Source organism: Diplotaxodon limnothrissa, linkage group LG7 (genome assembly GCF_057381915.1).
Source record: "Diplotaxodon limnothrissa isolate DT_005_m linkage group LG7, D_limnothrissa_male_GT1.1, whole genome shotgun sequence".
In the NCBI taxonomy this organism is placed as follows: Eukaryota; Metazoa; Chordata; class Actinopteri; order Cichliformes; family Cichlidae; genus Diplotaxodon; species Diplotaxodon limnothrissa.
This window is the reverse complement of record NC_140602.1, coordinates 8,355,021-8,369,420: the sequence shown is the minus strand read 5'-3', so window position 1 is coordinate 8,369,420 and position 14,400 is coordinate 8,355,021. Positions and strand designations below refer to the sequence as shown.

Here is a 14,400-nt window from a genome sequence, read left to right as displayed (position 1 = left end):
GATGCCTGGGGCTGCATTGTGGTCGATTTTGGAGAAGAACAGGAGGTAAACAGTCACTGCTCATTTTGGTATCAATCCGATACCAAATAAATACAGGGGGGCTAGGGGCTTGGGAGAGCCAATTCAGCCACCTGCGACCTCCACACCAGCTTCTGAGACCAAGCCAGTGGGTCCCGTTTCCCCTGAAGGACATCCATTCTCTGAGCCTGCTGTGAGACCTCTGCAGCCCCAGCTAGTCACATCTCAGCCACAGGTCTGCGCACCATCAGGACCTGCTTAGCACGAGCTGGAGGTTGTCGCTCCTGCATGTCCTGCGCAGCCACTGCATAGATACAGTTGGGTGTCATCTACTTAGCAGTGAAAATGTATGCTATACCTTCTAATGATACTGTCTAAGGGAAGCAAGCAGAATTGGTCCTAGCACAGAACCCTATGGAACTGCATAATGAGACTTAATGTTTGAGGAGGACTCTCCATTTACATAAACATGTCTGGCGTGTAAGTCTACAACTCTGCTTCCGGGTAGTCTGGATATCTGGGGGTGCTCGCCCGCTGCTGTTGCGGCAACGTGGACATGCTGGAGGACATTAGTCCAGTTCCTGGGCCTTTATCTCTGGTCATGATTTTAAGAAATGACTGCTGCGTCATCTAAAGTGGGATGGATGCTGTGTCTCTTAACAAGACCAGGTTTCCTCCAGAAAGTTTCCCAATTATCTATAAAGCCCACATCATTTTATTGGACACCACTCAGACAGCAATTTAAGGAGAATATGGGCCTAAACATGTCACCCCTGGTCAGTTTTGGGGAGGGGACCAGAGAAAACTACAGAGTATGACATTGTTTTTGGCAAAGTTACACACCGATTCAATTAATTTTAGTGACCTCTGGGTATCATTGCTGCCAATGTGAATTATTATTTTACAGAAATTATGTTTATCCTTAGCCAGCAGTTTTACATTTCCCTCTGTGTCACCTGCACTGGCCTCTGAAGACATTTCAATATGGTTGCTGGTGTCTCTAGCTTCACATTTGTCAAAACATTTAAAATCCATAAAAACAAGATTGAGGTAGAAGCTTGCTTATTATTCTTTGAAATGATGATGACATGGCAAAAGATTTCCAAGCATATTGACAGGTGATCCAGGTGTGGAGGAGTCATCAGTAAATGAGATGTCACTTCTAGGCTCAGGTGTTTCTCTCACTTAACTGTAAACCATCCTGAACCACATCCTGTCCATTGGCTTTATGTTGGTTCATGGCAAAAAACAATCCACAACTGAAATAAAATTTGAGATTAAAGACTTGGATTAGATAGTGGTGAAGTAATACAATTATGACACTCCATTGTCAATCTTCTTGTTCTTCTTGTTACTTATTGGCACTGTGCTGGCTGTAGACATAAACTTTATTACTCCCTCAGTGGGAATTCACTTGTTGGAGCAGCACAAGGGACAGGGAGAAAAGTCAATTAGAGATATATTGGAAATTAAAAAACAAAAAAACAAAAAAAATAGTTTACTGCCAAAACACTGTACTTGGTCATTCAGTGATGACCCTCCTGTTCTCCACATTGTTACCCTGAGATACAAATCCAACAATGGCTGTATCATCGAACTTTAGGTGGACTTATACATACATGGTCCAGTGTAAAGAGTGTAAAGAGGAAGGAAGAGAGCACCATCACCTGAGGACCCCCCGTGCTACATACCACCACTTCAGACACACAATTCGGAAGCCTCACATACTGTGGTCTCTTGATGATGTAGTCAATTGCTCATGCAGTAACATCAACATCAACTCCTGCTCCTTCCAGCTTGTCCCTCAGCAGTGCCAGCTGAATTTTGCTGAAGAAATTGAAAAAGTCAAAAAATACCACCTTTACAGTGCTTCCAGGATTCTGGAATCCGTACAGGAGGTAAATGAATGCATCATCCTTCCTAATTTCAGGACAGTAAGTGAACTGCAGGAGGTCCAGCTGCATGCCTGCAAGAGGTCAGATGTGACAAATGGAATTTAATCATCAGCCACTGACTAGTAGTTTGTTTCTGACAAGTAATGGACTTGTCAGATTTACAACTTTGGACTAAAATCAGTTGCAAGCTTCCGGGAATCTGCGATGTTTTTCAGTGTTGCAGGGGCAGGACTAAAAAGTTTTTTTCCCTTTTATGTGAACATAAGCATATTGGGATGTAAATTCAGCAATCCCTGAAGAAAATTACGTATAACATTGATCTCACATTCAACTCATCGGTGTAAACATATACGTTACTTTTGTCTCACGTCAGTTCCCCATTCTGGCCACTAGGTGGCAGGAATTACTTGTTTAGAAATGAAGAGAAGCCTTCATATTCAGAAATTTCTTTCTTACATCCAAGATGAATCTACAGTATCCAGTTTAATCTGAGAGTTTAGATATTTTTACAGATATTATGTTTGGAATATTCTGTTGTAGTCACCCCATCTATTATGCATATCTTATTTCTTTATTATTATTATTTCTTTAGATTGAGTTGTAACAAAAAAAATGTAGTGAGACTAATAAAGATTATTATATCATCAATCAACCTAAAATTGCATCATAAAATGTTAATAAAAACATAAGAAATCTGAAACTAGGAGCTGCGACATTTCTAGTAAAAGGAACATTATTTGTTGAAAGAATTTCACTGGGGGCTGAGCTCTTACTCTGTGTATGCAGTAAATAAATGGCACGAGTGCCAGAATTACCCTGTTCAGTCACTTTTCAAGAGTTATGACAGACTCTCTGGGTTCAGGCCAACACCCACCAGTCTGCTGTTTAAATTTTAAAATCTCAATGTATTTGTTTTTAAAATGCTGCATATTTAATGACGGGCAAAGAAGAAAATTCACTCTCACACAGTAAGTATTTCACAGAAATGCCCATTAGTGTCCAATGGGTTAGAAATATGGTACTGTTGCTGGCACCAGCCTTGTTGCAGCAGTTCTTATTTCCTTTCCTTTCCTACTAAATTTAGGCACAAAACCGGCAGAGAACAGGATATAAAACCTGATCCTCGATGGCTCTGTCTTAGGTTTCAGCTGCTCCCACTTTACACCACACACGTCCAGTTACTCCTGTCTCTCCTCAGTGCAACATGTCAAGCTCATTCATATTTAATAGTTTGTCCACTGGCCTACTATCAGATGAACCCAAGTAGCTTCAAGGGGTGGCACAGGGAGGTGATGTTGAAGATGATGATGTGTAAAAGCGAGGGGCTGGGTTTTGAAAACCAGCTGCACCTGCCCCTCCTCATCAGGAATGGATAGGTTATGAGATGGAGAGGAGATCTAAGCAGCTCATTCAGTTCAGCTGCAGACAAAAAAGAGACCACAATGCCTAGAAACTAAAAACTGGATTCTACCCTTTCATTTGCTTCCTGCCTCTCTGGTCAGTCCTGGATGGATCTCTCAGAGATGAAACAAGTTCCAGATGCTCTGACCAAACGGTGCTTTGGTAACTGATGAATACTTTAGTATCCCATACCAAAACTCCTTCTTACCTCTGAGGGACTCCTGGTACCACTGAAAGGTGGAGCCAATCCTCAGTGCCACAAACTCAAGGAATGAGGAACAGCTTTTAGTGGATTTTTGTGTCCCTGCTCAGAACAAAGGGTACCTCTTGAGGTATCAAGACTCTATTTTGGGATAAAAGGTGAGGAGAAAACCCCCCGGAGAACAACAATGCCTTTTGGTTTAGCAGGGTTGAAGGAGCAGGTGTTTAAACCAGGGAAGGAAGAGGTGAAAAACACAGTGGGAGACTCTCTGGGAAAACTGCAAAGGTGAGTGGAGTTTGAATGGCGAGTGGTGGGAAGAAGGCATGAAGTGTCTGTGCATGCTTTATAAGCTGCAATCTGCACTGCATGCATAAAGAAACTGTGGAGACTTTGTGAAAATGCTCAAATAAGAAGAATAAAGCATCTGCAGTAAAAGGGATGCAACACTGTGAGCGAGCACATTAAGCCCGGCGTGTTCTCCCCAGAGTCTGACGATAAATAAATATTTTATTCTTTTGCTTCCCAAGCAATGTTGATGATGTAATCACAGATTTTATTTTAAGATATTAATGCATATTTCATATCTGATACATATTTCACAGAGGACTCTGTGTGTCTGTGTATGATGAAGGAATCTTCATGAATAAGGAAGATTAAAGGCATTTTAGGAAAATTTAAATACATTTCCTTTAAAGTCTTTTTTTTCTTGTGTCAAAGTGACAGATATTATGAACTTGTGGAAAAGGGACATTCTTCACTTTTTAAAAAAAAGATTCTAAATTTCTAGACAATACACACAACAATACACAGAATTATCTAAGTCTGTGACAATGAGATAAACATCTGAATTAGTTTCAGTAATGTCTTAATTTAAAAAAAACAAAACAAGCAAAAAACCACAAAAGATATAGATGACAGGCTCCACACAATTTTAAAAAGTGGAAGTCCATATATGGCAGTAATGTTTGGTGAATAATATAGAACATATTAATCCATATTATAAAACAGATAATAAGAATTAGTTTTAGTTGGTCATATAATTGAGCTCTACCCAAAACCACCTGCAACACCAAAATTCAGTTGTGAAATAAATGCATGGTTACAATAACGTGCTCATATAATATTTATAAGTAGAATGAGTCAGGGGGACATTTTTTGAGTACTTTCATGTTTTCCTGACAATGACTTCCTTTTGCTTTTGCAACATTTTCATTTCAGGACTTCAAATGCAATTTTGCAGTGTCGCAAATAACACATCTAATTCATTATATTTCAATATGGCAAAACTTAGAACACTTTAAAAAATGTTATTCCTTGAGATATTCCTCAGTGACTGTACACACCAGCTGTCATCACTGTAGCTCCTCAATCACAAACACAGACAGCAGTGAGGATAGATAGATTGTATCTATTTAAATTTATTCATAAATAATAGTCATTTATTATCAATGATCTCAACGGACTTCTCTAAATCTCTAAATACCCAAATGGCATATTCCTTATATTCAGTTACTCAGCAGTCTCTATTAGTGCATGTTGTAGTTCTGTTAGGTCTAAATTAATATTGTCATTGTTATTTGTGATAAATTTATATAATCCTTTAAGATTTTTTTTAATGTATCTTAGAGCATTGCGCGAGTGGTGAAATAGGCCTATAGTTTGTGAGTACATGTAGATCTCCAGCCTCATACATTCGTACAGTCTTGGTTGTTTCTCGCTGGAGGAGAACTGCACTAAATAATAAATCTTCTGCAGGCAGATGAGAGGAGGGGGCACTGAAACGGTGGATCCTGGGTGGCGGAACAAGCAGAGGGGATGCATTTGAAAAAAGCAGTTTGCTGGCTTTCTTCTCCTTTTTCCTCTGCAGGATGTGGCTTTGTTACTGATCTACTTTTGTCATCACACGAGTTACCAAGAAAGTCCACACACAAAGCCGCATTCTGTGTAATCTCGTCTCAAACAAATTAAACTTTAAAAGATTCCCATCGTGTCGAGTCCACGAGACACTAAAATTATAAGAAGAATGTGGAGATAAAGAAATATATTTTTGAAGATGATATTTTGAACACACAACTTCTGACTGATTTTTGCTCTGCAGGAAAATAGATGGCAGTAATGTGGAAGAAGAGGGGAATATTGAGCTGACAGAGGATGGGAGACCGGTGGCATCAACGCCACGCCCCGCGCCGCTGCTGGACTGCAGCTGTGGCGGCCTGCCTAAGCGTTATATCATCGCCATCCTCAGCGGCCTGGGCTTCTGCATCTCCTTCGGCATTCGATGCAATCTTGGTGTGGCCATCGTGGAGATGGTTAACAACAACACCGTCTATATAAATGGGACCCCGGTGCTTCAGGTAGAAGATCTCCGTATCTCTCCATTCCACCCCTGACAACATTGACAAAACTGCTGTTTACCAGTTTGATTCACGCCTTTATGGGCTTGTCTGTGATATTGCCAGTGTCTTGAGACACTGTTAGATCTTGCTTCAGAACTGAAGCAATAATAATTGAAAAAAATTCAAAGCACCAAACTGAAACATATCTGAAAATTGATCAAGACCGCAGAAAAACCCTTTATCTCTTGAATGGAGTACGGGTGCATTATTGTTTATGAGTTCACCACTGAATTTTAAGAAAATGATAGTGATGTGTCTTTCATAAAAAGATTAATTTATAAAACCTCCCTGTTGCATTTTCCCCTCTTTGCAGAAAGCTCAGTTTAACTGGGACCCAGAGACGGTGGGGCTGATCCACGGCTCCTTCTTCTGGGGCTACATCGTCACTCAAATCCCCGGTGGTTTCATCTCCAACAAGCTGTCCGCCAACAGGTCGAATACACTTCATGACTAGTCTCTAGTTTCACAGCAACATTGCAGTCCCTGCTTCACATCATTACTCGATTTTACACTTTTGGTCATTTTAGAGAACAAGCAGTTTCATTATACTACTTTGGAGCACTTGTGAATTAAAGAGTACCAAAAATAACTTTGGGTTGTTGACCACAGTGCATTATGGGGAAAAACTATGCTGTTTATAATGAAGATGAACTTGCTGCAGCCCTAATTGTTAAAGGTATTTATTATACCTTTATTGTGTATAGAAGAAATCCTTTTGAATGAAAAACTACTTAGACTGCTCTAAATGCTCCTTTTTAGGTTGTTTTTCTATTGTTTGGCACTCTATGATGTCAGGGACAGAGGATGTGCCTAATACAGTCCTCTCAGGTGCACTGCTGTTTATGAAGGACAGCCAATCAGAAGAAATGTGGCTTTAAGTGACGAGTAAGCAAAATAAAACAGCTTATTTAATAGACTGGATGCACTTAGGAACTGCCCCAGGCCGATAAAGTAAATACGTATTATTGTAAACAATCACAAATCATACAAAATTATGCTAGAAGAGTCCAAGAATAAAAATATAGAATTCCAAGTGAGCATAACAGGTCCCCTTTAAGACAGGATCACAAAGAAAAAATCCCAAAAATCCAGTATTTTTATTCAGGAGCCTCCTCAGTCCGTGTGGATAAAGGGTTAACGCTGTACGGTGTGGTGAGCGGTGTTGATGGAGCAGATAGCAGTCCTGTAATAAAAGCTTCACAGGAAAAGAGGACACGCCACTGACAGAGTTAATAATGAAAGATCCTGCCTCTGATTTCTTTCTGAAACACCAGCCGCTGGAATATTACAAGTGTCACTTACACACTGTTTTGGAAACAGAGAAGGGGGGGCGAAGGAGAAAAGAGAGGGGGAGCTATAAGCGGCACTGTGGCGATAAAGCAGAAACTTGTGGATTGAATGGGATGTCTTTATCTGAGGCAGTGAAAGACAGAGGTGCGAGATATGTCTCATTATAAAGCCGACTGAGATGCTTTGACCGCCAGTTAGTGTGGAGACATACTGCCTGCCAATATCAGGCATCTGCAGCAGCTTTGCAAACACTGGGTTGCAAGTCTTTGTTTTGTTTTTATGCTTCACAGACCTTGTGGACCTTAATTGGATCCACGGTTTTCTCTTATATATTAAAAACAGACTGTATGAAAATACAGGGTTAAAGTTTGGAAACTTGTCTGTGAAATGTATTTCTCATTTTAAACTGATTTTCCAAGCAACCTGGCTCATTCTCTGCTTCACATCTTTATTTTAAACTTATCCAAAGCTTTGCTGGTTGTATCGAAAAAGTACAATTCCTGGAAAGTGTGTTTGATTATTACGAAGATTAAGTTATCCAGACTTACTCCTTTTCACCAATGGTACAAAATGATGACATTCCAGTTTTTCTGCAGGGTGTTCGGAGCTGCCATTTTCCTGACATCACTGCTCAATATGTTCATCCCATCTGCAGCCAGAACGCACTACGGCTGCGTCATGTTTGTTCGCATCCTTCAGGGCTTAGTGGAGGTAAGAAGAGGGGAGGACCAAATGTGAGGGAAAACAATGAGTAGTTTGACATTTGTAAAAATCTGAATATTTGTTTTGTCGCAGCTTGCCTGTTTTGGTATGGGGAAAACAAAATGTACCAGATGCTTATGTGAGGTGCAGACTCTTTGCATTTTTATTCGTCAGCATTGAGGCTGAACTATCTCGCGTTGCTGGCACTAGAAGTAGGCATGTTTAAATTGGGGGGGTGCAACCATAAGCAACCACTAGCAAAATAGGGGAGCATTGGTCTAGCCATAGGCTCTAATGGGTATATCACATAGATATACGGTGCTCAGTAAAATTACATTAAATGCTGTAATTTAACATCTGGACTTTTTGGCTATGTTAGCAAAATGCACTCCAAATGACTCAGTTAGAAATGCTCCAACTGGCACCAACACAAAAATAGAATTGAGAGGTCCAGTTAAACGACTAAATGACAACTGTGAGCTTTTCATATGTGAGTGTGTGGGTAGAGTTTTCTACCTTGGGTTTATTTTCAACTGTGGAGCTTTCTGTTGTATACAGAAGAAGATTTGAGCCAATGGGGTAAAAAAAGAAAATAACTTATGACCTTTTTTTTGCAAAAAACGTCAGAAATCTGACTTTTATCACAGTTATCGGACAAAAGTAAAAATTCTGAGAAAAAATAACCCCAAAGTATTACTTCAACGACCCTAATACTCTTGGTTTTTGCACTAACCCAAGTTAAAATCTATCATCTGTCATCTTTAGAGGAATTACACTAAGCATTTAACCAGTTTCTGGCTTTTTATTTACCGTACATATTTAAAGAAGATTATCAATGAAATGATCAAACTCACTGCAAGAAAACAGAGAATGTTACCCAAAATGTCAAACTATTGCTCTGAAGCATTTCCACCTTATCAGTCTTTGATCTTTCCCAACTCCCACACCATGTCCCTGCTAGGGTGTTACCTACCCAGCATGTCATGGGATGTGGTCCAAATGGGCGCCTCCTCTTGAACGAAGTCGACTGGCAACAACTTCATTCTGTGGTGGGTGATGCCTGTGATTCTTCTTGTGAAAATTGTCTGCGGATTCTATTTGTGCTACACGTGTCACACAATCGGCCAGCAAATGGACGTGAGAGAGCTCATTTTTTTGTTTCGCAGATCCGGTCCCCTTGTTGTGTTTGCTGAAATTAAATCACCATGTTGCACTTTAAATTGGTACCATGACAACCCATGCATCAAAACACTCTTGACATTGTCTGCAAATGAGCACAGCTCATCTGCGTAATCTGAAGGAGCTTCTCCCTCTATTCACCTAAATGAAGTGTCACCTTGCTCACTGTCCAAAAGCGCTCTCACGCTCCTGGCTCTATTCAAAACAACAGCGTTCATGAATCTGTCAGATAATAGAAAATGCACTAAAACACCCTCTCTGTAATGGCAGTGTTAATGACTGATTTTGACAGCATTTATTCAATGAAACTAATGTGTTTCTTTGATGTTTTTGTTGACACATCTTCACTGTGCAGGGTAGTTTTGTTGTGTTAGAGTCATTGCAGCAACATAACGATTTAGGTTAGGCCTTGTTTAAGATTGCGTAAGGGAAAAAATGTGCAAGAAGCAACATCAAACATCATATTTGAATATCACAGCTGGAATGATAATACACTGGCAATGACATCTGACATCCATTGTTCCCAGGATCCTATGCAGGAGCAGTGATTGCCATGCCTTTAGCCGGAGTGCTCGTTCAGTACGTCGGCTGGTCTTCGGTCTTCTATGTTTATGGTAAGGCTGATGTTTGATCAATGTAAGAGTAAGTAAAAAATAAGAAATGCTTCAGAAATGCTTGAAGAAAAAGAAAGTACCTCCTCTGTCAGTTCTAAGGTTTAAGGTTTTTACACATAAAAACCCCATCATGTAGCACTACAGAAACGGTGTGTGAAAAACAAAAAACTAATCAGTGGGTAAGTAGCTGCCAGCGCTCGATTAACTGATGCTTTGGCACTGTGCTGGTCTGGAGCATTCAGGTGTGTGTTTTCACACAACGCCAAGGAGGAAAGCAATCAGCAGTGATCTGAAAGAACTGCTCACCCTTTCTAAAAGTTGTAAAAATCAGACTTTGGAGCTGCCAGATTGTTACTTTATATCGAACAGAATCTAAAATCTAAAAATCTATTAATTAATGTTAATGTATGAACATGATTCACTGCAAACTCAAATGAAAATGAGAAAGTCTTCATTATTAAATGGTTACCAATATTCATAGGTAGATTATTAGAGCAGATGAAAGGTGTGGCAATAGTAATATGCTGTTAGTTAGACATTATTAGGTCTATATGAATTAAATGAATGGCTGGATAGACTGTAAATGAAATGTTGAAAGCACAACTTAATGTCACGAAAAGTGGCTTTAAACATCCTCGACTGTCACGCTGTTCTCTGGCGTTTTTATGCATTGCACAATAAGCCTTATCTGCTCTGCTTTTGAGTTTGATTGGAATGATTAGCACTCACATTAAATTCACACTTTGGCATACGTGTTTTAATAAAAGAGCTACTCTGGTTCTGATGTGATACCATCTCATGATTTATTGATGTAAATTAACATTTTCCTGTCTGGGCTGTATGTCTCACACTTGTTTCATTTTTTAATAATGAGAAATTCTTGTGGTCCAAATGAGGTCTGGACTTGGAGTAATTAATCTGTCCTGCCCTCAAGCTACTCTTTCATACTTTACAAAGTCTTTGACTGCCAAGATAAGCTTCTCTAAGGGTACATGTGTACGAATGCGTGAATTCACCTGTTGCCACTGTTGTTTTGTGAAAAGGTGTTTTTGGGATATTATGGTACACGCTGTGGCTCCTGCTAGCTTATGGAAGTCCTGCTGACCATCCTACAATCACAGACGAAGAGAGGACGTACATAGAGTCCACCATCGGTGAAACAATGCACAAACTGAGTGTAACCGAGGTGTGTCTACTGCATCTATACTGACACACACATCCACACACAACAGAATGGCTGAACCCTATTAATTAAAGCTGAAACTCTGAATTTTGATCACATCTTGTTTGATTTAAAATCCAACGTGGTGGTGCACAGAGGAGAAACTACAAAAGCTGTATCAGTGTCCAAAAATTTAGTGAGCTGACCGTCTATATGCAGTACACACTGACTCCTTATCTCCGGTTATAGAAATTCAAAACTCCGTGGCGTCGCTTTTTCACCTCCATGCCTGTCTATGCGATCATTGTGGCCAACTTCTGCCGGAGCTGGACCTTCTACCTGCTTCTCATCAGCCAGCCAGCGTATTTTGAGGAAGTATTTGGATTCCCCATCAGCAAGGTTGGCCTTACAATAACAACCACAGTTACAGAAAATGTCCACAAAGATCCATTCAATATTTCTTAGGTTCAAAATATTCTAACCTTAATTACGTACAGGTGGGGATCCTGTCTGCTGTCCCCCACATGGTGATGACAATTGTTGTTCCTATTGGAGGACAGCTGGCTGACTACTTACGCAGCAACAAAATCATGTCTACCACTAACGTGAGGAAACTCATGAACTGTGGAGGTACATCAGTGTAAACACATCGTTTTTCTGTTAATCCCAACGATCAGATTTTGGCATTTTGTACTAAACACAAAAATAACATAGAAGAAAGTCATTTTCTGTAATGATTTACTGTTTGGTCATTCCTACATTTTTGAACCTTGTAAAGCCTGAAATATTTTTTTGAAAATGCCAGAAAATTCACTTTAAAGAAAAAGAAAAAGAAAAAAAGTGAATTTAAACAAATATTTAAACATATTTGTTTAAAAATAAATTTTCATACATGACTTTTAATTTGCACCATATTTGCTGGCATTTAAAAACAAAACAAAACATTGCTTAAAAATGTATTATTGTTTAGGTTTTTTTCAGGGGCAAAAAAGCCAACACGTATAAAACACGTATGGTGGTCTTGTTAAGCACTGTGAATAATATTAATATAAAATAATTATATTACAAATAAAACATTGTGCACGCTAGATCCAGGACTGATCCAACTTTTAAAATTGTTAGCCTATAACACTGCAACAATGTGAGTAAATTACTGGAAAAAAAATAGTATGAAAAATCATTTAATTACTAGTTCCTTTCATTTTGATTTAGGAAAGCAACTAACATACCCTTTAGACCACCGTATGCCGAACATGTTTCTATGTTTTCCAGTATATCTACTTGAATGGTGTCACTGGCATTCCCTCTAGCATTCCCATTTTTTCCATTAGGTCAGTAGGTTGGGAAGCTGGGGATACATTTCTTACAAAGACCTGGTGTTGTCTAGTACATAATGTGATTAATTAATAAAGAACTTTTTCTCACAGGGTTCGGTATGGAGGCTACGCTACTGTTGGTGGTCGGGTTTTCTCACACTCGAGGTGTCGCCATCTCCTTCCTTGTGTTGGCTGTAGGCTTTAGTGGATTTGCCATCTCAGGTATTTGACGTTTAGTGTTTTGCTTTTAATTTAAGACTTTGAGCTTGACTGCATAAATGATAAAGGTGCACAAAGGTGTGCAGGATGTTGCAGATCTTTATTTGTCTTGTGTTTTATATTGCTTTTTCTAGATTCTGAAAGACCTTTCAAAAAGTTATTACATCTTTACCAGCCACAGCAGGAAAGCTGGTATTGTTTTTACCTTGTGATCATATCTGTTAACAGATATGGTCAATTTCATAGCAGTAAAACAAAACAAGCATGCACGATAAACCTTAGAGATTTATGGCTGGGGTCAAAATAAAGCTCTAAAGATTTGTGTTTTTTGACCAATAATGTGAGTCTGAAGGAGGTTTAGGCACACAAAGTATTCAAATGCCGTAAAAATGAAAATTTGTGTTATAAGTATGTTTACACTGTGTGCACTGTCTTGTCAGGTTTCAATGTCAATCATCTGGATATTGCTCCTCGCTACGCCAGCATCCTGATGGGTATTTCCAATGGGGTGGGAACGCTGTCTGGAATGGTGTGCCCGCTAATTGTTGGCGCTATGACTAAACACAAGGTATTTTTCCCTCCTATAACAATATAGTTTTTGTTTTTCTTTGTCCCCTATTCTAAAATATATACACAGAACATTACAAGACGCACTGACATGTTTCTTCCCATTTCGTATATAAATGATATGAGGAATGAGTGTTTTGTGGCTCATTGAATTGCTGTATGTAATCTTGCACCTATCAAAGGATGTTAAAAATTTATGGCAATGTTAAATTTATTATACACATTGCAACTGTAGGACTTTCAGTGCCATGAGTAAGGGAGCTGATTTACAGCATTACCTCAGTGGTACATCAGTGAAATATCAGTAATTCTTCCTCTGACAGAAAATTCATTGACTCTCTTCATCTCCCTACAGACTCGTCTGGAGTGGCAGAATGTCTTTATTATTGCAGCCATGGTGCATTACTCAGGGGTCATCTTTTACGCTATCTTCGCTTCAGGAGAGCAGCAGGAATGGGCCAACCCTGAGAGCACAAGTGAGGATAAATGTGGCATTATTGATGAGGACGAGCTGGCTGAGGAGTCAGAGCTCACTTGCGAGAACATGGTGGCTCCCAAAAAGACTTACGGAACAACAGACAATTCGTCCGGTCGAAAACAGGGCTGGAAAAAGAAGAGAGGAGTTACCATGCAAGAGGAGGAGGAGCATTATGAGAACGGGGACTACCAGGAGCGGTACCAGTGAGACGGCACGAGGGACAAAGGACTTAAATTTTACAAAACTGATCTGTGTCAGAAGCAGCAGCATCATATGTACCTCAAGACACCATCCTCTTTTTTTTCATCCTTGGTCAGCACATCCATTCAACTGTGATATATGAAGATTCATTTAAAAAGAAATTTGCAAACTGCTAAACTAAAACTTTTTAGATTTTTAAATCTCAAACCAGCTGACACAAAATGAACCATCAATAAATATCTGCTGATAAAGTGACTCTGTCATGACATGTATTATAAAGTAATAAGCTTAGTAAACCATAGAAACCACAGATCAAAACCAATGGCTCAACTAGTGCTGTGTTAAAGGAACATTAAATACACATATCAGCTTCTATCCCTCCTGCACCCTGTCCCGATCCTTTCCTTGCAAATCCATCTGTGCAAACCATGACTCAGCTTATGTAGTTTACTTTGATATGTGAAGGGTTTTGTGTCAGCTATGCAATGCGAAAAGAGGTGCACTGCCAGAATGTATCGATGGGTTTGACAGAAGATCATAGTTAATGTACCGAGTCTCACTGTTTTTGTTGCTTGTATGTATTTGCTGTTGCTGAATGACTGCACCGTGTCACCGCTTTACTCGCTCTCTTTGTCTGAAACAGTCTTAGTTCACCATCTGTTTGTGATGCACTAATATATCAGCTTCATTATTTATGAAGCTCTGAGCTCATAATGGGACAAAATAGGTGGTGAGTTCAGTTTCGTGACTTTGTTCTTCT

The 14,400-nt window shown here is 39.5% G+C and overlaps 1 protein-coding gene across 1 annotated transcript; it reads left to right on the top strand.

Moving 5' to 3' along the window:
- The first annotated feature begins 3,703 nt into the window (after positions 1–3,703).
- slc17a8 (solute carrier family 17 member 8) lies at positions 3,704–13,646 on the top strand. Its single transcript, XM_085357315.1, has 12 exons — positions 3,704–3,801; positions 5,615–5,870; positions 6,226–6,344; positions 7,799–7,913; positions 8,866–8,953; positions 9,611–9,697; positions 10,741–10,883; positions 11,109–11,258; positions 11,357–11,489; positions 12,287–12,397; positions 12,835–12,962; positions 13,317–13,646. Exons 1-12 carry the CDS (start codon positions 3,704–3,706, stop codon positions 13,644–13,646), a joined length of 1,758 nt encoding a protein of 585 aa, XP_085213441.1.
- Positions 13,647–14,400: the final 754 nt, after the last annotated feature.

Excerpts from the sequence above, each read along its gene's own strand:
- slc17a8 (XM_085357315.1), top strand. The coding sequence starts at position 3,704 with ATGCCTTTTGGTTTAGCAGGGTTGAAGGAGCAGGTGTTTAAACCAGGG. Across the intron at positions 10,884-11,108 it reads ACAAACTGAGTGTAACCGAG|AAATTCAAAACTCCGTGGCG; the intron begins GTGTGTCTACTG and ends CTCCGGTTATAG. Across the intron at positions 11,259-11,356 it reads TTGGATTCCCCATCAGCAAG|GTGGGGATCCTGTCTGCTGT; the intron begins GTTGGCCTTACA and ends AATTACGTACAG.